The sequence below is a fragment of the Agaricus bisporus genome (assembly GCF_000300575.1).
Source record: "Agaricus bisporus var. bisporus H97 unplaced genomic scaffold AGABI2scaffold_2, whole genome shotgun sequence".
Taxonomy (NCBI): Eukaryota; Fungi; Basidiomycota; class Agaricomycetes; order Agaricales; family Agaricaceae; genus Agaricus; species Agaricus bisporus.
This window is the reverse complement of record NW_006267355.1, coordinates 138,019-158,138: the sequence shown is the minus strand read 5'-3', so window position 1 is coordinate 158,138 and position 20,120 is coordinate 138,019. Positions and strand designations below refer to the sequence as shown.

At 44.4% G+C, this 20,120-nt stretch overlaps 5 protein-coding genes across 5 annotated transcripts; 1 reads left to right on the top strand and 4 right to left on the bottom strand.

The window, feature by feature from the left end:
• Positions 1-835: 835 nt before the first annotated feature.
• Positions 836-5,434, bottom strand: AGABI2DRAFT_215673 (hypothetical protein). The gene is made up of 18 exons (XM_006457683.1): positions 5,351-5,434; positions 5,090-5,297; positions 4,928-5,036; positions 4,479-4,872; positions 4,282-4,391; positions 4,190-4,227; positions 4,000-4,140; positions 3,771-3,823; positions 3,288-3,697; positions 3,161-3,230; positions 2,755-3,099; positions 2,568-2,690; positions 2,481-2,495; positions 1,842-2,064; positions 1,689-1,760; positions 1,558-1,610; positions 1,285-1,457; positions 836-1,061 (listed from the first exon to the last, which is right to left on the bottom strand). The coding sequence occupies exons 1-18, from the start codon at positions 5,412-5,414 to the stop codon at positions 1,023-1,025; spliced, it is 2,640 nt and encodes an 879-aa protein (XP_006457746.1). The 5' UTR covers positions 5,415-5,434; the 3' UTR covers positions 836-1,022.
• Positions 5,435-6,033: 599 nt separating this feature from the next.
• Positions 6,034-8,442, top strand: AGABI2DRAFT_114788 (hypothetical protein; the record flags this gene model as incomplete). Its single annotated transcript, XM_006457682.1, has 9 exons — positions 6,034-6,659; positions 6,791-7,147; positions 7,209-7,215; positions 7,272-7,384; positions 7,446-7,595; positions 7,841-8,004; positions 8,090-8,182; positions 8,242-8,323; positions 8,403-8,442. 9 exons carry the CDS (start codon positions 6,034-6,036, stop codon positions 8,440-8,442), a joined length of 1,632 nt encoding a protein of 543 aa, XP_006457745.1.
• A 2,182-nt stretch (positions 8,443-10,624) lies between these two features.
• Positions 10,625-11,632, bottom strand: AGABI2DRAFT_190175 (hypothetical protein). The gene is made up of 5 exons (XM_006457681.1): positions 11,311-11,632; positions 11,037-11,255; positions 10,923-10,977; positions 10,809-10,868; positions 10,625-10,758 (listed from the first exon to the last, which is right to left on the bottom strand). Exons 1-5 carry the CDS (start codon positions 11,626-11,628, stop codon positions 10,697-10,699), a joined length of 714 nt encoding a protein of 237 aa, XP_006457744.1. The 5' UTR covers positions 11,629-11,632; the 3' UTR covers positions 10,625-10,696.
• Positions 11,633-11,905: 273 nt separating this feature from the next.
• On the bottom strand, positions 11,906-13,175 carry AGABI2DRAFT_190174 (hypothetical protein). Its single transcript, XM_006457680.1, has 6 exons — positions 12,839-13,175; positions 12,641-12,783; positions 12,475-12,591; positions 12,316-12,420; positions 12,139-12,259; positions 11,906-12,091 (listed from the first exon to the last, which is right to left on the bottom strand). Exons 1-6 carry the CDS (start codon positions 13,034-13,036, stop codon positions 11,969-11,971), a joined length of 807 nt encoding a protein of 268 aa, XP_006457743.1. The 5' UTR covers positions 13,037-13,175; the 3' UTR covers positions 11,906-11,968.
• A 668-nt stretch (positions 13,176-13,843) lies between these two features.
• AGABI2DRAFT_114785 (hypothetical protein) lies at positions 13,844-16,272 on the bottom strand (the record flags this gene model as incomplete). Its single annotated transcript, XM_006457679.1, has 7 exons — positions 13,844-14,819; positions 14,866-15,247; positions 15,309-15,748; positions 15,806-15,844; positions 15,896-15,922; positions 15,972-16,113; positions 16,164-16,272. The coding sequence occupies 7 exons, from the start codon at positions 16,270-16,272 to the stop codon at positions 13,844-13,846; spliced, it is 2,115 nt and encodes a 704-aa protein (XP_006457742.1).
• Positions 16,273-20,120: the final 3,848 nt, after the last annotated feature.

Sequence of the window (20,120 nt, the reverse complement as noted above, 5' to 3'; positions counted from 1 at the left end):
ATGCATGAATTTACCCTTTTCGATTGATTCAGTATGCGATTTTCGATATCCTCATGTTCCAGCTCATGTTGTCGGCTTGCACCAGGCCTTCCACTCCCGATACCCTGCATCAAACCTCTCATGTACTTTCAAGGCTATACATACCCTTATGACACGAGGGAGAAGAAAAGAACATTACCAACGCGTCGTATTGTTCATCTACAGGGGAATATGACTCGACGAAATAAAGAACAAGAAACGAACATCCGAACGTCGGGCCGGATAGCGGTGTGGTGGGCGAGGAAGAGAGAAGGTCAGAAAATAAAATAATGGGGATGACTTTCCGTAGCATTTAGATAAACATAATTGAATTCTAAATTGCATCAAGGTTCCTCGCCAGACGTGCCGATGCCTAAAATCAAAATAAGCGGATTTCTAAAACCACCTCATTCTAAATCCTACGGAAAGTCATCCAATATCAAAAAAGGAAAGCGCATCGACTAATCTTTTCCAGTATCGATATCCGGTATTATCCTCCAATAGCAGCCAATAGCACAATCAGCTGGCCGAACATTGTAAATTAACAGTCACGGGGACACCCAAGCAAATCAAGTAAAGACCGGAACAGAAATTCCGTGCCGAATAGACTACAACAGAAAAAAAAAAAAAACAGATATAACGAGTGTGTGACAGTTCATGATAGAAAAAAGAAAAGAACGTGCTAATTATTTTCCGACCATTAGTATGTAATTAACGCAAACAGCTCATATACTCAAAAAACAATCAAGCATCATTGAAAAAAGAAAAGTCCAAATCTGTCCAAGAGATGAACAAGAGAACAAAAATTACGCTTTCCTCCGAAGAAAAAACAAATAGAATAGAACTGATTAACAAATGACAATCCAAAAAGAAGATTGATAGAATATCCAAAAATCATCCCCAACAAAATCAAGAAACAGTGATCGTTTTCCTCCAACGAAGATCCTCAAAACCGAAAATAGCACAACGACTGTAGTAATCCTCCACATCCGAGGAGAAGAGGTTTAGTATGAAAATATCATGAGCCAAGGATTAAGAACGATCTAGAAAGAAAAAAAAGATCAGATCAGAACATTAATCAATCAGTAAAATCAAAGCACGAAACGTAAAAATCATCATGATCAAAATTAAAAAAAGACCTATCGCTCTAAAAGCGTTCATCATGGATATATGAATGATCAGACCCTCCGAAACATGATGACAATGATCCCTCCCAAAAGCGAAAAACCAAAGCGGAAAAAGACAAAAAAAAAATTGAACACTCACAGGAAAGAGCATATGACACCCAACAACCAACGAAAGCGGGATAATCAAAGCCCACTGATATCCAGGTATCTGCCACTCAAACGGCACAAGTTCCGTCGCAAAAATCACCATCATAGCAATGCACAGGAAACATATGATAAACGAAAGTCTGAAACGTTGCCATATCCTTGGCACTAAAGAGAAAACAAAAACATGCGTGAGCAAGAGGGTAACTTGGATATTGCAGTGGCGGTAAAGAGGAAATGCATAGGAAATCTCGTTTTTTTTACTTACCTTCAATCCAAAACGTCGAACGTTCAACTTCCTTTCCTGTTGATCCCCATGTCCTATATGCATATATCAGCCACTGATAAAGACAAGTAGTCTGATGGACAGACAGACGCCAGCCAGCCCAATAAACTTACATGTCATAAGAGAATAAATGAGCCAAAAGTGCCGTCGACAAATGAATACTCAAACCACCAAAGAAAAACACACTAAAAACCAACCCCCAAAAAACCAATTCAGCACAATCCAAAAAAAGAGCACAAAAGAAAAAAAAGCAAACAACAACTCACAAAAACGGAACCCATCTCAAATTTTCAAACAAAGCCCCCAAAAAACTCCTATGCCCAAGTCTATACTCCAACAACGTATACCCCAAATTCCCAATCCCAGGAAAGACGACTGTACAAGCCAAAAGAATTTCGAAACTATGGAGATAGAAGCGGTCCACTTGGAGTCCGAGGCCGAGAATGAGATAATTGACGATAGACCCGATAGTCGCGGCGGCGATGCCGTCTGTAATGTGTCATTGCACCCGTACACAACATCATCGTCATCATCATCAGATGTTCGACATCGGAAAAATGTCACGCAGTGTCAGAAGGAATACAAGGATAGACCAATTGAAATCCAGCGGGACAGCAATGTGGAGGCCGTGTGTGTTGTATTTTTGACATGTTGAAAGATACGTCCGTCGGTGATAAAGAGACCATTTTCGTTCATTTGAGAAGGATTGGCGGAGAGAAAGCGCCGACGGGGGTAAAGGAGGAGCAACATAAAATGTAAAAAAAAAACGTCAGCAGGTGTTCCTAGTGTACGAAAAAAAAGAACAATGTTCCCGATCCGACGCCAGTTGACGTGCGAAAAAAACAATATGCAGGGCAAAGGACCAGGGGATATCGGAATTAGATCGGAAGAGAAGCGCGACTTACAATAAGAAAACATATCTAAGGGGAGGCACAAAGGTACAAAATCAGTGTTCTAGTTTAATGATTGCGGAAAGAATACGATGAGCTTACAGGACATCATTCCAATCTTATAATGGACAGGTGCCTTGGACCAAACGAATCCTGTAAGTTCGCTACTGATCGGTCCTTGGCGCCACCACCTAATGAGAGGGTTAAAGATAATCTCATTACACCCTGTAGATTTGTCATATCGTCAAGAACCAGAACCAGCTTCACAAAAATCAAATTAAACACTCACCATACGCATATTTTTGCCACCTCGCCAATTCATCCACAACAGTCAAAGACACACCCTCTTTGAAACCACCTTCAGAATAAGTAGCCCAACGAAGAGTATACCCTTTGAGCAAAAGTCGAAGAGCCATGTTAAAATCTTCCGAAACATTCGCTTCAGACCATTGTTTCAAAACACCGTTTTCGATAAAAGATGCATCTTGTACTGCAGACCAACGAAGGAAGGCATTATGACCGACAAAAGGAGCGACTTCTCCATTAGCACATCCAAGAGAGATACACTTGTTGATGCGGCGCGTGAAGTGCGTGATACCATTTTCGAAGTAATGATGCGCCACTTGCATAACATCTGACAAAAGAAAAAACGTCCATCAGCCAAAATATACCCTAAAGTATCGGGAGCTTCTTACCTGACTCGTGCTGAATGATGGCAACGTCAGGGGATTCGCCCATTTCTCGTGCGGCGTCTCTGAAGCAATCCTGTAATCAAAAACTAGGTCAGGAGAAAACGGAAGTATGATTTCATCTTTAACATACCTCCGGTACGACGGTATCAGAGTCGATAATCAAGATAATCTCGCCCATTCTTATACTCTTTCCATTCGCTCCCCAGGGCATGAATGTGTTCCCCGAATCAGCGTATACCTCGTCCAAAGCCAATTTAAGAGCACGATCTTCAAGACATTCCTCAGCCGTATCATCTTCTCCATCTTCCAACAACTTAGCCAGATGTTTCTCGATTTTCAATGAGATATTCAAGGCATAGTTCATGTTACTGGCTTTCTTGAACTTGCCAGCACGTTTAAACCCATCAGGCTTTGATGAATGGCCTGGACGGGCAGTCCAACCGATATTGTGATTTGCGTAAAAAGCCTTTCTTTCCAATTGGTCGATTTCTGGCAAGACTTGCATACCATCATCACAGACGAAGATCGCTGATGTTCCGCCTAAATGAAAAGATTATGAAGAATCGGTCATTAATGCGCCACTCGCTGATAAGTGTCAGGGAAAATTACGAACCTTGACGAGCGTACGTCTGCATAGCTTTCTTAATGGACAAGACTGAAGGTTGGCTATTAATGGGGATCCCGTATCAGCATCATCAATACCATTCATTCAAGATTCATCAACAGCATCTCAACAGAAGGCGACAGCGGCCGTTGTCTCAGACCGAACTGCATATGTGACTCGACCCTTCGGACATCGAGACGATGCGGAGTCTAGGTTTGGAGGAAAACATCGTACTCACATGGTTAGTTCAAGGCTTTCCTTGTATACCGGCATTTGAATCGTGATATGAGGAAGGTTGTGGTCAACTTCTGGGTTCGGTTCGGGTTTCACAGCAGAATAGTATTTTGAATTTTCGTGATATTGCGCCACAGGGCCCAGACTACGACGAAATTAGTAGCCAATACACCAGAAAAGGACAATTAACGTACATGAGTGACAGGTTACCGATAAGTTGCAAGCAGAAGAACTATAGCATGGATGTTATTAGAAATAATAAGGCTTCGAGAAGAGGAGTACATACGATTGAAATACAAAAAATGATAGGAAGAGTGACCACAAGACCAAACCTAGCCGCGTCCCGATCCAAAGCGAATTCTTCCAGCAGGATTCCAGCACCGGAAGTCATAAAATCTGGCAAGTAGAACGGTTCAAATTAACAAAGCTGAAACACGCCACAGAGCTACAAACGTAAGGCAAAATCGAGAAAGAGCAACTCACATGCCGCCAAAGCCGCACCACATCCAGCATAGAACGGGCCAAATAGTACAAGTTTACGCTCGGGACGCTTCTTCTCCGGATCAGAAGACTTTGTAGCCGCGCCCTTATCCTTGGGGTTCAATCGCCAGCTCCACCATTTGCGCTGGGGAGGTTTTGAGGGTTGGGAGGTTCCTACAGCGATCTCGACCTTGGAAAGTTCTGGCACCTTTTCGTTGAGGTTGGCTTCCGAGTTGGCGACAGAAAGGTTGATGCTGGCGGACACTGAGGGAGTCGATTTTCGAGCGACTGTACGTGTCCGCCAGATGTGCTTGATGAGCTTTTCCTCAAACTCTTTACAAAGGGGGATTATTGTCTCGAGAGCATACGACCAAAGAACAAGGGACCGTTCATCACGCTAGAAGCGGCGGTTAGGGATGGTCCTCGAAAGAAGGACATGACGGCTAACGTACAATGAAGGCGCCACATTGATCTTTTTCAGCATGTGGCAGCTGGTCGATGGATTCTATGACCTGAATGCGCGTATCTCGGTCGATGTAGATACACTCATCCGTAGGGTCGCTAATGATACGATCAGCAAGTGGCAAATAGGGAGAAGTAGGAAGACGATCCACATTTTGCGAATGGCAGCAGTGATTGCAGCGCTTCTGATCTTGACGGCGACTACGGGATTGAGTCGTCGGACAGCAGCCTCGAACGGAATCAAAGCCGGATTTTCGTAGGGAAAGACTCTAAAGTAGCCTTCCTCGACGCGGAGACAGACGCCGGTAGAGATAATGTCCTCGGTGGGCAGAAACCAGTTGTCCGGCTGAGTGGTCTCATCTGGGAAGAGGGTTAGGAATGAGTATGAGAGGCAAAAGCTCGGGCCGACGCACAGATCTTGTGGAGCCAAGCGTCGAAGAGGTCATAGTCACTGTTGTGGGTGGTGACTGCCGACATTGACCGCGAGGAGGAAAGAGGGGAGGACGAGGGGAGATTCCAGGCATCTGGCCTTATGTAGATGTTCTCAGGAAACGTTGGACGTCGAGATGGAATGGGATTTTGGGGGGCGTCACGCTCTGGCGGAAGTGTGACAGATCGCGTTGGATCTGTGACCGGGGGATGTCAAGTGTTCCTGGCGAGGCGCCTTGTCTTATTGGATGGCAGGAATAGTGCTGTCTTCTTTCCGTCAAACATATGGTCGGCCTGTCGTCAAAAATCAATCGAGGCCATGCCACGGCCAGCCGGAATCAGGGAGCCTGCGCGGCGATTGACTTCGAAGCCTTACACGTGTGTTTTCCTCCCATCGGGTTCCGCAGAAGCCATGCTTTCTTTCTATCACTTCAAGAAATCCCCGGGCCTCTGTATCGCCCCATCAACATCGGCACGTAAACTGCCTTGTACTATCGACCGTGCCTGGGAGGGGGGCCGTACACCCAGGACACGCTCAATCTCCCACTCTGTCAATCCAATGCCACCCTTCAGATTCTCTTGCTTCCACCACATCATTCTCCTGCCGGCCTAGTCCTCCGTGCCTCTCTTATAAAGCATTGAGTCAACCATTTGGCCTCTTTGAGCAATGTCAGACAACATCACTCCCACCCACAACAAGCAGAGGACTCATGTGTCGGGCACAGAATCTCGCCCAACCACTGCCTCGTCCCTCGCTCCCGAGGGCCATACCTCCGACCCTTTCAAAACACCGGATTCCAGTCGACCTTCCTCTCGTCATCAACCTTCCAAAATGTCCATTTCTGATTTGTCCAGTGGTCCCCGTACACCTACAGAGGGTGTTTTTCCTACCAATGCCACTCCCAATCACATACCCATTCCTCGTTCCATTTTGACAAATCCTTCTCACATCTCGATGTTAACCTCGGCTCGCTCCAGCGCAGTTCCTCTATCCTCTGCGACTTCTCGCAAGCTTCCTCGAATGAAGTCTCATATGATTTCTGACCGCAGCCAGATCTCCAAACCCTGGACTCAAACCCCCGACGCGAGAAACAAAATTGCCTATTTTCTGACCTACGCCGTCGTTCTCATAGGCCTCGCCGGTGGGATTGTCCAGTGCTACTTTAACTATGCGAATGCGCAACTGGATAAATCACCACTCTGCTTGGTCATGGAAGAATACTTCGATTCTGAAGACTCAGTCTTCGGCGAAAATGGCTCCTTTAATAGGGAGGTTAATATGGATGGGTTCGGGTATGTACTTCATTCCCTCCTAATGATACAATTTCCCGGGAGACGAGCCAAGCCAATCGTTCCGAAACTTTTAACTTTCTGCAATTCTCCCGTCTAAATTCTTCTATTAACCCATGTCTTCCAACTTCTAGTAACGGCCAATTCGAAATGACGACTGCGTTTCGTAACAATTCATTTGTGAAAGACGGTTTTCTCTATATCGTGCCGACTCTTACATCAGATTCCATCGGCAACGATGCCATTTTTGACGGAACTGTCTACAACATTACAGGCTGCACCTTCAATCAAACTCGACCCAACAACGGATTCATAACAAAAGGTGGCGTAACTCTGTTCGACGAAGAGGGTTATGTCAAAGCTTGCAGCGCTGTCAGTAATCGTACAGCTGGAACTATCATAAATCCTATACAAAGTGCTCGCATCAACACAAAAGGGAAATCGAGTATCCGATATGGACGTGTTGAAATCAAAGCCAAGATGCCAACTGGGTGCGTGTTTCTTTATTTGATCAGCTCAGGTGTTTTCGACGTCGTGCTTATTATCTTTTAGTGATTGGGTGAGTTTCGAAAGAATTAAACTTACATTCCTTTCTTATTCTTTTCTCCCTTCTAGCTCTGGCCTGCTATTTGGATGCTTCCCAAGGACGAAGTTTATGGACCGTGGCCTCTGAGTGGTGAAATCGATATCTTAGAATCCCGAGGAAATAACATTCGGTACACAGCACGGTGAGTATAACCCTCCGAGTGGCTATCCCCCTTATACTCAAGTTCTTTTCTTCTCATATAGCGGTTCGAACTATGTCCAAGGATCACTCAATTGGGGACCTACACAAATTTTGAATGGAGTATCTAAATCTTATAGTTGGTGGCAAGAACGTCGCAAGTCTTTCGGAAGCGAATTTCGTACATATGCTTTGGAATGGACAGATAAATGGCTGTGCGCACTTTTTTTTTTTCGCTTCCAACTCATTCCAAAAGCTGATTCGCGAGTTTTTTTTTTTCTTTTGCCATCGTTGAACCACCTATTGCGTCATTTGCGAATTCTTCTTTTTACATCCCAACCCCCACGAATTCGAACCCCTTCTAAAACCCACCTAATCGATGATTCGAATTTGCATTACACGAATTTGATTGGCAATAATGAAACCTACACGAACCCACCTCTTAATATCGGAAAAAAAGACGCATCTATGTTGATAACCGGCTTCACACTCTTCTCGATATCAAGTTTGATAAACCCTTCTTTGAGAGAGGTGAATTCCCTGAGGTGATCTTTGATGGACCGAATCCGGTTGCTTTGAAGAATCCTTGGATTAATGGAACGAATGTGACTCCTTTTGATCAAGGTATGTATCATGTTTCCTGTCGGAATAGAGTTTTTCTTTTCGGAGGAATGTTGTTGATTGATTATTTACGAAAACATCTTTCTAGAATTCTACTTGATTCTGAATGTTGCTGTTGGTGGAACGAATGGATGGTTCCCTGACGTGCAGGGAGACAAACCTTGGTTGGATGCCTCGCAGAGTATGTGTTATCGATTCCTCACACACTTTTATAACAAGTTTCTCAATATGTCTGTTTAGATGCTATGCGAGATTTTGCTCTGGCTCAATCACAGTGGTATCCCACTTGGCCTACAAATGTTGAAGATCGGGCTATGGTCGTGTATGTCCTTTTCTTTCCAGTATATCTATCATTTTGTTCTCGTTACTAATGCTGGCGTTTTTCTTTCTTTTTTAAAAAGTGATTATGTCAAGATGTGGAAACATTGCGATGGAAATTAATTCATTTTCGTATTTTTCGTTACTTTATTTTCGTTTACGACGTTTTTGACGCAAAAAGTTATATAAACTGTCTTTTTGGAACCACGTTATCAAGTTCATTACTTTCATTACTTTCTTTCTTTCTCTCGCTTGTACGATATATACATACTTTAAAGCTTAGTTCAGCCGACGCATGTCAATTCTGCATATTTTTTTGGTTTGTTTTTTTTAACGTAGGACTTTCTCTCCTTGATGAATAATTTCATTTTCCTTCTCTCTTGAGATAGAAATTTCTCTTTGAGTCGTGGACACTATTTGGTTCATCAACTTTAACTTCATATATTTCAAGTTTTAAAAACCTTTGTCCTTAGGTCTCCTTCCATTCTAATAGAATTCTCTAATGGATTTGAAACGTCGGGTGAACAAGTGGGGAGGGAGTCTCGTGAAAAGCAGTATTTATAATATTATAAATACAATAAACAACTCAACAAAGAGCGCCTTTGTTTTATTTCCTTCAATGGGGATAACACTCAAGTAGAATCAGTCATCTTGACGTCGGATGAATAACTTTAATTTTCTTTGGGATTAACTTTGATCAATTTCTTTTTAGTATCTCGGATAAAGGATTCTTCGCACCGACGATCGGTGAAGTTAAAGTAAAATACAACGAAGTAGGTCTTCTTGTGGTAAGACTAGAGATGGACTGACGATGGCGGTATGGCGGCATGTACAATACTGCAAACGAATGAGTAACTTTTTTTTTTGGTTTCTTAATGTGGAAAGATAAGGGTTTTCGCCTACGGAGATTAGATTCCGACTGTTTCGACTCGGATCTTTCGTTGTGTTTCATGTCGACTTATTCGGAAGTCATGAATTTTTATCCTTTTTTCCTTTTGGAATGAAGCTTGGAATGAAGCGCCGTCGTAAATACTTGAATTGGAATCTACGCCGGAATGTAAAACGGTGTTGTATTGTGTATTTTCTTTCTTTCTTTTTTCCGGCGAGAGTCGGTATAATGGAAGCAAAGCGGTTGACCGTGTCTCTAAACCAATGTGACCGATTTATGATTTCTTTTGGTTATGTTCCCGGCGATCTATCGCTTCTATCGCTTAAAAAAATTATTACAATGCAATACAATACGATATTCCGACAAGCGAGAAAGTCAGCATTACTAGATCTTGTTCCTGGTTTGATTGATCAGCGAGATTGGTCCGGGAGAGGTGGGTCATGACAGTTTTTATGATGGAATGAGTCGTCCTCAGGCTCTTATCGCCAAGTAAACAACTCTTCCGCGGTTTTGAACGGTTTTGAACGCCATTTTACTATTTGATCCAGCTGTCGGAAAGGTGAAGTCAATAGGAATCAGTCAATTAGTACGTTTGTGTCAGATTCCGTTGTTCTTTTTTTGTCCAGCCTTTCCTCGTCCGCCCTGGATCCATCATCCATGACTCGATCGGAGTCGAGACCCGTGATTCTACAGGATCCGGCAAACGTTATCTTCAGGTTTCTATTCACGGCATCACTTATTGGGTGCCTGTAAGTGTCCAGAACGTAAGTCACAGCCTCAAGTCTCAAGTGTTCCTTTTCTTTCACTTTCGAAGCCTTAGCCAGGTCCACTTATCACTTCTCGTTCGGTCCTTTCGAATCCCCGTGCGGATAAAAGAAATACCCAGTGTATCGAGAACATTACTATCGGTTAGAATCAAGCAAGAAAATGCTGGGCATGAGTCTGAGGTTAATTTGTTTTTGGATCTTCTTCTTCTCTACCCACCCCAGTCCTCAAAATGCATCCAGACTCCAGAGTGTTTTGGTTCGGAGATTAGTAGGCACACTGTGCTTCTTTCAGCAAGAGATTGTCCTTTTCTCTAATTGACAGCACGTCAGCAGTCTTAAGCCGATCAAGTCGATATGATTCGAGCAGGATCGAGCAACAGGTCATTAATCACAAAACTGCTTGTCTAACACCCTGAGCATCTGATATGACCTGCTTTTTACTGTCGGATGTCCTTTAATGTTTAGCCGATCATGATTTTCACCCGACAACTTCGCTGTACGAGAAGTATTACGGCCATGACGGCGAGCGTGTAGTCTTCACTTCCGCGAACATAAAGACGTCTTTGACGTGGAATGTGTTGGCCAAGGCACAATTGCTTCTCTTCAACAACGATTTGTATTCAAGTGATTTGATCCTGTCATAAATGGACTCGAGGCACGGAAAATATTATTCTCGTCAAATAAAGTTGCAGGTGTTCGCGATAAATAACGTGGAACATGATTATACTGGTTCAGCGTCAATGACAACAGTGGTACCGTCATCGCAGATGACTTTGAAGCGTACTGAAAAAACATGTAAGTAACATAGTGGAGAAAGAGCGATACTAACGCACAGATAGTAAAAGGTTGACCCTTTTCTTTTCTTATGCTGGTAAAGTAAAGCGTGCCTGAACCTGCTTGAACGTTAAACTCTGAGGACCTTTCAGAAATAGCTCTTGACAGGATACCTTTAGTTCCACGAATTCGCCAACTGACGTCAATATTTCCTTGCAGGGTGCTAATCTGCACGTGAAAAAGGTCAGCCAAGAAAACGACTGTCCATTGGCAAATAGGGAACATACCCTTCCGTTGATCCTCGGGTCCCCGTTCAACCACCATTCTGGTTGTGACCTGATAGCTTCACCAAGCACTTCCTGTAATTGCGCATCTTCCTTCACGCATCGCATGATCTGTCGTACGACAGAACTAGAGACCATTTCCTGATTTGTTATATATTGGAGGAATGCGGCCCATCCGGCAACTCCAGCGACAGCTGCGACTAGCACATATGGCCATCTTTTCTGTGGAAAATCGATGAGACGAAATTACCATAACGGAAAAGGTATGAGGTCATACCTTGGGCCTTGGTAAATCTCTGAATGGTGGATGCTTTGCGTAGTACGGTTGAGGACGAGCGGGGTCAGAAAAGGTTTCGACGGAAGCTTTTGACGATGTTGGTGTAGAATGAGATGGTTGAGAGAGGCTCGAGTGCCCTCTCAAATGTTTCTTCGCGGAACCATTTCGACGATATTTTGATGGTCCGGCAAAGGTTTCGACTACAGGTTCTGGCCGAGGATGGTCCGTGACAAAGTTCCGCGAGTGAGCACTCAGTCTACATATGTTGAAGACTGGCCGTGATCGTTGGAACAAAGTTGTTTGGAGAAAAGTGGCCATCGTAGGCACTCGCTGAGCGCTGTTCCGGTCATGTCACGGTAGCCAGAATCCACGTGACGAGTCACACACTTACTCCTATCTGTTAAGATAAACCCTAGAGAATTTGAAAAACAGTAAATCGAATTCCTATCGCACTCAAAACACCTTCCCCGGAAAACTAACGAATCTTTCTGCTTTTGACTGCATGAAACACAGTACCTGACGTCACCCCTTGTCAAAGTGGGCCTCGCATCCAGCTTTGGACTAGCGAACGGCAATCACACAAGAGGAACAAATTATCAAGTTGACGTGACATATTATGACGAGGCGCGTAAAGTAAGGTACAATTAGCAATAGGAGTTTATGCCGATATCCGCCTACTCCAAATTTTGCGCTGGTAATCCAGTATGATGGGGATAAAGTCCCAAAAACCGAAGTCTGGCCAATATATTGACGAGAATTGTATCTGCGTATTCTGGCAGCACTGAACAAGCATCAGTAGCTATGTTACAATGTAGTAAGCAGACGCACCTGCCAAACGAGATAGTTGCTTAGCCGCTTGACACCGCTTGTTCTGATGAGCACATCTAGTGGGGGACTGCCTTTAGCAGTCGTCATCAGATGTTTGTCTATCTCTTCTTGGGTAAAGTAGCTGTTATTGACGGATCAATTACTCGTGCGTATGAGAAGATAGAACTATGGGCATACGTATCAGGATCTATATTGTGCGTTAGTCCGAATTTAACGCAGTCTTCGATAGCAGTTGTCATTTCATCCGTTGACGCGTAAGCCATGTGGAGGTTGAGGATAGCCCTGGAAAATCAACAATATATAGGCATACCAACTAAAAAAAAAATAAAGATATACTTGTTATTCTGGCGTGTCATGTTTTCTGCTTTTCGGATTGCCTCTTGCAGGGCTTTGGGGAAAAGTTCAATTCGGCCAACAATATTCAGACGTACACCGTACTCGTCAAGCAGGTCTCTAGGTTACAAAAATTAGTGCACGCTCAATCGCATAGTTAAGCAGGTACCCTTCGTTGCAAAGCTCCAGGAGTTTCGATTCCGCGAGGTTCATCAAGGCGTCAACTTCTTCTTTTGGTCGATTAAAGTTGTCTATGGCAAATGCATACGCAGATACGCAGTGAACGTTCATTCGTAGACATATGTCTAACACCTGTACACATCTATCTTCAGTTCGAATTCCGTCTGCAAAGAAAATCAAGCCATACTCTACGTAAGGCAACGAAGCCTTCCATATGTCCCTGTTGAACTTCCTTCCCGTGTATTCGGGCATAGCGCCGGTTGCCGTCCATGACAAAAGCTACGTGTCTGGGAACAGGGCCTGCAGTGAGGATAGAGATAATGCATCGTTGGGTATTCGTGACGATTTTGTTGTATATCCACCGTAGGCCACGTCGCAGGACCATTATGACTGCCGAAGTGAGAGATATCGTGGGAACGTTTGCCGATGAATCGACGGCGGCCGACGGGGAAATTCAGTTCTCATTTACTCCGAGTCGGAAATTGGTGAACTATGCGCGACGGCCGTGGGCCAGAGTTGGCCCCTACGTCCCCTAGTATGAGTAAATTGAAGGGCTGCGAAAGAACAGAAAAACACTGTCAAGATCGACCTATTATTATTCAAGGGAACTTATTTACATAATTATTTGAATTGAAAACTTGCAACTTGTGCAAGCGGCGTCCATGCAAAACTTCTGCATCTCACCACGCTCCATTCTTAGGACTGCTCAAAGATAACACTGGTGGCTTACAGGCTGCTTCGTCAAAACCGTCCAGTTACAACCCTTTGTGTCCTCTCTGTTTTTCTGATGTGGAATTCACCCAGCACCGCATCCACTCGCAATTCCCGAGGGTCCGCTTTTGAAAAATCAAAGCAGGTACTTTTTTTCCGCTAAGGGATCGATCGAAGACGTGGAACGGCGCAGAGCCGACGCTCTGGCTCATCAGAAGAGGTATCAAGGTCTTCTACTCAGATTCCGAAGGGCGAACTCCAACGCGCGTTCAGCACGTGTATGTTGTTAAAGGAACTTCTTGTGCAACAGTTTTCCCGTTTTACCAAGCTCTTCCGTGGTTTATGGATTGAGTGGAGGGACACGATCGATGATCGACTCATGATCCGTCATAAAGCCAAAAATTCGATGATATCTTCGTGCGCGGTCGTGACTGCTTCTATGAAGAAATGAGTGGCATGTTTACTTTTATACATCGATCGGCTATGCTAGGAAATCACGGACGAGAACTCGAACTCCAACTTCAGCCGCGTTTTGGACGCATTCCAATCGAGCAAATACATGCCCTCTTGCGCGCAATGCGTCCACGATCATATTACGATACTGGTCGATTTGCGCCAAGGCTCCCCCAAACACGAGTACGGAAGTCGCGGGATCCACTTTTCGATTGTTGTTATTGATGAGGGGTATGACACTCACAGCAGCTGATGAAGCGCTTCTTTGAATTATCTCCAAAGCTTGTTGATCTTGGGTGACGCTAGAAGAGGAAGGGAATGCGTGGCTAAAGACGAGACGGCAAACACCAGCTATACGTAATTTAGGATCAGCATCGACAGCTGAGGGATCCTGTCCATCCTTCGGAAATGGAGGTACATCAAGGTATACCGCCGATAAGAGCTCCTTCACTGTTTTGCAGCCAAAATGATTCAGAATGGCGAGATCAAGAGACGTAGGCTCGTGGCCACAATCTCGACGGTCCAATGCTGCCCGAATAGCATCTCGACCTATAGCGAACGCGGATCCTTCGTCGCCCAGCAAATAGCCCCAGCCACTAGACCGTTCCAATGGTACGGGAAGTGAAGAATCCTTGTCGGCAGGCAGAATATAACTATGCGCAAATGCACCAGTTCCTGTGATTAATACGACGCAACTCGAAATGTTGGACTGATTGGAGTTCGATTGCTGAGATGCGATGATGGCGGACGAAAGAAGAGTGGCGTCGTTGGTGACTATCAAAGACTTGTCATCCAGCAGATTAAGAAGGGACGCAATTCGAGGACGGATAGACGCTAGGTCAGCTGCTCTATCTAGTCCCGCACCTCCTATCCAAACGCCGGCGAATATAGGTTTTTCGGGCGGAAGCACAGGGGTAACTATGGAAGAATTTGCTATATCGGACAGAGCAGATATTACCGCGTTTTCCAATGCAGAAAGAGCTGAATCGTGACCAAGGGTGGCACTAAGACCAGTCAGTCGATATATCAGTGAACATTGCGAGTCCTTACAAGTTGCAGGGTCCGGATTCGCCTTGACCGATGATTCCATCCCGGTTCGCGATCACCGCTTTACATTTCGTACCACCAGCATCAATACATACTACGAGACTCTCCTTCGTAGCCTGCGTCTGAACAGGAGCACTGCTGCTTTCGCTGGTAATCACTGGAGTTCGCAAAGCTAATTTCAAGACGCCTCCATTGTGGTCCAATAATGTCGTTGCTTCTGGTACCGTGCACTTATGATGCTCGACGACTATAGCCAGTTTGACATTGTATTGGCAAGCTTTGAAAAGATCGTCGATCTGCAAATCGGAAAGATTTGTCTCGGGAAGGACTGTCCTGAAAATTCTTATCGCCCGGTCCTGTAATTTCATGTTGGAAAGTTTGACGTCTACCATCTGAAAACTAGATTAGTCACTGATTCAAGTGAGACAAATACTTGGAGTTATCACCAAATTTCCGTAAGTCTTGCCAATTCGTATCATCACGCCCGTAGATAACATGTTCAAGATCTCTTTGATCATTAGTACCCGAAACTAACACAGGTCGACCAGTCGAAGAGCGCACCAGTTTTGTAGCTGTGCCGGCTTTCAGCCTCGTACTTCCAGTGACAACCTCTGACCCGACAACACACTCAATGAGGTGGTCGCATTTTCCCTCCATTTCACTTGGCTTGACGCAACAAATACCAATAGTGAGGACGCCAAGGCTTTTTGCATGCGAGAGTCCCCCGAGGACATAGGGTGTTCTCCCTGAAGTCGCTATACCAATCAAAGAATCTAGTCGCGATAACGGGGGATCGAGGGACGCCAAGTCTTCCTCGGCACGGCTGGGTGAATCCTCGGCATTTTCCACAGACTTTCGGATCGCGATGTCCCCGCCAGCCATAATTCTTTCTCCACCGATATTGTTATCTAGCCATGCTATTACGGTAGTGGAAGCGACTCACCCGACAAATTGAGAGTGAGGGGCAGAAAACGTTGGGGGTCTAACGCCTCCAGTAAAAACAATGAGTGATACGATGCTGAGGCCTCCTCACATTTCCGATGCGTCTAATATGCCAAGTCTAAAAAATTAAGCCAAGGATTCGATTTCAAGGAAAGAAAGAGAAATACCTGCCACTGGTCCCCGCACCTATATAGATAAGACGTCCACCCTCCCTCACTCGATCAGCAATTTGATCAATAGCAGCAGCGATGTCATGTATACAACGTCCAACATCCTCGGCAACATGGCGATCTTCACTGTTTATGATTTCTGATATTGTGTTAGAATGACGACTGATCCGTGAAATCACAGGTACTTACGGCACATTTCCAGTGTGGAAACTATGTCAATGTTGGAAGATCGGACATTGCGACCCTCAGTTTGAAGGCTCGCAAGTCTGAGAGACGAGCTCTTTTCATTGACGGCCATGGACGCTAAGTTGCAATCAAAGTCACTGATGAAAGAAAAAGGCTTGGGAGTACTATTTTTGTGTTTGGCCCGGGCCGGCCCGGTGATAAGTACGGTAGATGTTGATAGGGGCAAAGGACATTCCCTAAATCAGGTTGTTAACTGTACTTAGCTCAATCTATCTATATTAGTACCTAAGGTTGAAGCATTCAATGTTACTGCAGCAAAAGCAAACAAAAAGCATTCTGCACGCGAAATAGAATCCGCCGAATGCGTGCAACTCTGCTATAGAGCCTGCATGAACTATGCATGTGATAGCTATTTAAAAGAAAGATTTCTTTCCCGTATACGCGCCAGCCGTTTCTAAAATAAGGCCCGCTCTCTCCAGTCATATCAAGTCATATCTCGCATGAAGGTTGTCCTTGTGAGAACCTCGTATATTCAGGTTCGCATTTAAGAGCCCTTTGCGTATGTACATTCGCAAAGAGTCTCACGAGACCACTATCAGCCACTATCAGTATTTGAATGTTCAAAATAGACTCATTCACGTGTCAAACGCCACCATCAGAAACGTCCGTTTCGAAAGACAGGTCATCTTTCTTAACTTTGAAAACAATTCAATGTTGACTTTACATCAGACACTCAACGTAAAAACAAGGAAAATCGGACCTTACCGGCGGTGAGTTGATCAAATGCGAAATTCGCGACAAATTCACGAAGGTGTCTCGCTTCTTGCGGAATTTATAAAGTGGCTCAGGTGATTGCGCTTCGCTCGGGCATGTCGGGAATATTTCGTATATTAGCCAGCCGACCGGTGTATGCATTCAAATAAGTTATGCAGTATATACCAGTAAATGATCAAATAAATCTCGTTGGGCCACTTTTTCTGACACCATTCAGAAGATTGAAATTCTCAGGGGAAAGTGTGAGATTTTGTTGTTCGATTAACAAAGTGATGACAAGTGACTTGTATATCTCTTGATAAATGATTCCATCTTGTTGATGGTGAGACCAATTTGTACTAACGAGCCCAGCGACTCTCTGCATCGTATTCATTAGTTTGTTGCGCAGTACCGTATCTCTTTAGTATGCCAGCTCATAGAAAAGGTAACCTCCTGCAATCTATACTGGGATCTGCAAGATACTTGGCGTGTCAGATCCACTCTTAGTGGTAAATATAGTATAGTCAGGATCTATGACCCATCGACAGGCCAAATTAAAACAGTGACAGGAACAAGTTCAGGGACCCATAACCGAGTCCGCACAATGATATTCTGATGATATTTCTCCACCGCCCATCACAAAATCTCGTATAGTAATGTTAATCCGCCACAAGTGGAAACAAGTTCTTGCTCACCATTAGAATTCCATAGAACAGAAAACTGACAACAATAACGTACATACGTTACAAGCATTTAAATGTTTCTTTTGCCGCGGAGAGAATTTTATTATCAATATTTAGTTGTTCGTACCCATGGAACGTCAGGAAGAACACTATTTCCGGATGTGCCTGTTGTAACGAGGAAGAAGAGAACCCCAGTACATAGTGGGGTAAACGACTACAACTGTTAGTACCGTGTTGATGGAGAATCAGATCCTCCATTGTTAGTAGTCAATTGAATGGGGAAGTGTCGATGTGAGAACAAATAAGTGGAGTCGAACCTGGACGATTCGCAGGGGAATTTGAAAGAGTATTGACAAACATGGAAGGAATTTAGGGTGTCTTACTGAAGTAGACAAATAATAATTGCGCGAAAGGAAGTTCGAGATGAATTGCGTGTACTTACTTACTACTTGGGCCGAGTTGCTGGCAAATTTCACATAATCAACGTTCTTTTCAATCTTTGTCCTGTCGTTTCTGATGATCCTGGCCGTTATGGAGTTGAGGTAATCCAGTAGTTCAGCGCTGAAGGGCGAAGACGGGGAATACTACCCGGGTCAGGAATGTCTCGATAACAATGGTTGGTCTCACTTGTTGACCCTTGCCAACCTAACTGTCATAACCAATATGAATATGAATAATGAACACTGTTAGGCGACTTACGAGGCTGTGATTGTCTTGTCCTAAAAGATTTCCCGCAAAAGGCATTTCTAGTAACTCCATTTACATTAACAAGTTCCTCTCTTTCCAATGGCGCAGTCTCGCAAGGGCCGGGGCCCGTTTGTACCGGGCTGATCAGTGTGTACATACCGGGATGTAAAACTACTAGATCTGCATTTACTCTAGTGCTGGACAAAAGTATAGCCAAGGGGGTTAGTATTTGCAATTATCGTCGACGATCGCGTTAGGAGTTAATTCCGGTGAGAGGCCTTATTTGATTAGCGCCTGCGGCTCCGCTTTCAAACCTTTCGGGTCTTTCCAGGCCAAAAATTTCAAGTACGGTTGGTATGTAGAATCCCAGAGGCGTTGTAGACGTTCATTTATGTAGTACAGTCAGTACCTTTGACGAATCCTTTTTAGGTACCACTCCACCGGATCATCCGGGCCCTCGAGCCCGCAAATTTAGAGTACAAAGGTTGCCGGATATGGTTTGAGCGAGTGTCGGTCGCTTTCATCCACCGATGTCTATATATACGCACCAGGACGCTGGATATACTGTACTTATCTCTCCGTTTAACGTTATGTCTCGATATAGCCTCGTCCTTGATTACCCTGCAGGCTCAAAATTGACCGTAGATGTGACGCTGTTTGATACTGTTTCTAAAGTGACGCCATAGTAACGCACTAGTACCAACTAAGTACAACAATTGGCCTAATCTATGAACTTGAGGTATCAGAGGAACTTCTTATAGAATGTTTGTACACTGGCAAGCTCTGCGATAGCAGGCTCTCCTTGAGAAAAGTGTGTCTTTTGTGACTGTCGGCCGAGTTTTAAAATTGAAACGATCATTGAAAAAAATTTGTTCACAGCATTTTAGAATCTAGACTGTTGCGTCGACTCCGGCCGGGCAGTTACGGTCTGTTACGGTAGGCATATATTTTCCGTAGCGGGGGTCAAAAATTAGCTGATCCGAGCTACGATCAAGCGAATAGCGTAAAGGGGTCCGACGATTCCGTGGGTCTCCTGTAGTGTCCGAAAACTAACGATTGAGAGAACTTAGGGGAGATCGCAATTTGATATGTCATGTAGTAAGAAACGCCACAGATATCTGATGAAGAAATGCTTCGTAGGACAAAAGTGCATCTGCTACTCGAGCCCAGCTAGGACTAGTCTGATTGATGACTGAAAACTACTTGACTGATGAAGATGATCAGAAGTGATCTTGGAACTAGTCGCGTGGGCTCTAAATACGACAATGGGTGATGCGTATCAATCTGATGAATATCCAACAGCTTTTTTGTAGCACTAGGTGTCGATGGTGAAACCAATTATTCATGCTCTAATAGTATTAGCTTGAGTTCGCTGATCGAGTAGCCGTTTCGATGGGTGAACCCTGGTGTACCACGCGACCGAATATCCAAGGACTCGAGCAAGTATTTTTAGGTGTTGACAATCGATCTCACTCCAACTGGATAGGAACAAAATGGCATATGATTTTTTAGAGGTGGTAAAATAAGCCTCAGCGACGAAATGCGATACAGCGTGGGGTCGAGCTCGGGGCTGTGATCATCAATAATTTCGGGTATGGCATCTCATGGAGCGTTGGAGCAGAGCATAATTTTTATGCTGAAGCAGGGAGATTAAAGAGGATGAGAACGGTGAAGAACTACAATTCATTGATAATCCAAGGGACATGGTACACGTATACGAATTAGATCAGAAAGATGAAAAATTTACAGGAAACAGAAAGAGCAGTTGACACCTCAAAAGTCCGATTTCGGATGGTTTCGAACAAATCAGAACTGAGAACACAGCGGATAAGTTTCC

Coding starts and splice junctions, on each gene's coding strand:
- AGABI2DRAFT_215673 (XM_006457683.1), bottom strand. CDS start 5,414: ATGTCGGCAGTCACCACCCACAACAGTGACTATGACCTCTTCGACGCT. Junction 4,873..4,927: donor ATCAATGTGGCGCCTTCATT/GTACGTTAGCCG, acceptor CGCCGCTTCTAG/CGTGATGAACGGTCCCTTGT. Junction 4,228..4,281: donor TCATTTTTTGTATTTCAATC/GTATGTACTCCT, acceptor TCCATGCTATAG/TTCTTCTGCTTGCAACTTAT.
- AGABI2DRAFT_190175 (XM_006457681.1), bottom strand. CDS start 11,628: ATGGCCACTTTTCTCCAAACAACTTTGTTCCAACGATCACGGCCAGTC. Junction 10,978..11,036: donor ACCCGAGGATCAACGGAAGG/GTATGTTCCCTA, acceptor TTTCACGTGCAG/ATTAGCACCCTGCAAGGAAA. Junction 10,759..10,808: donor GGGTCAACCTTTTACTATCT/GTGCGTTAGTAT, acceptor ATGTTTTTTCAG/TACGCTTCAAAGTCATCTGC.
- AGABI2DRAFT_190174 (XM_006457680.1), bottom strand. CDS start 13,036: ATGGTCCTGCGACGTGGCCTACGGTGGATATACAACAAAATCGTCACG. Junction 12,784..12,838: donor GCTTCGTTGCCTTACGTAGA/GTATGGCTTGAT, acceptor AGATGTGTACAG/GTGTTAGACATATGTCTACG. Junction 12,092..12,138: donor GCAACTATCTCGTTTGGCAG/GTGCGTCTGCTT, acceptor ATGCTTGTTCAG/TGCTGCCAGAATACGCAGAT.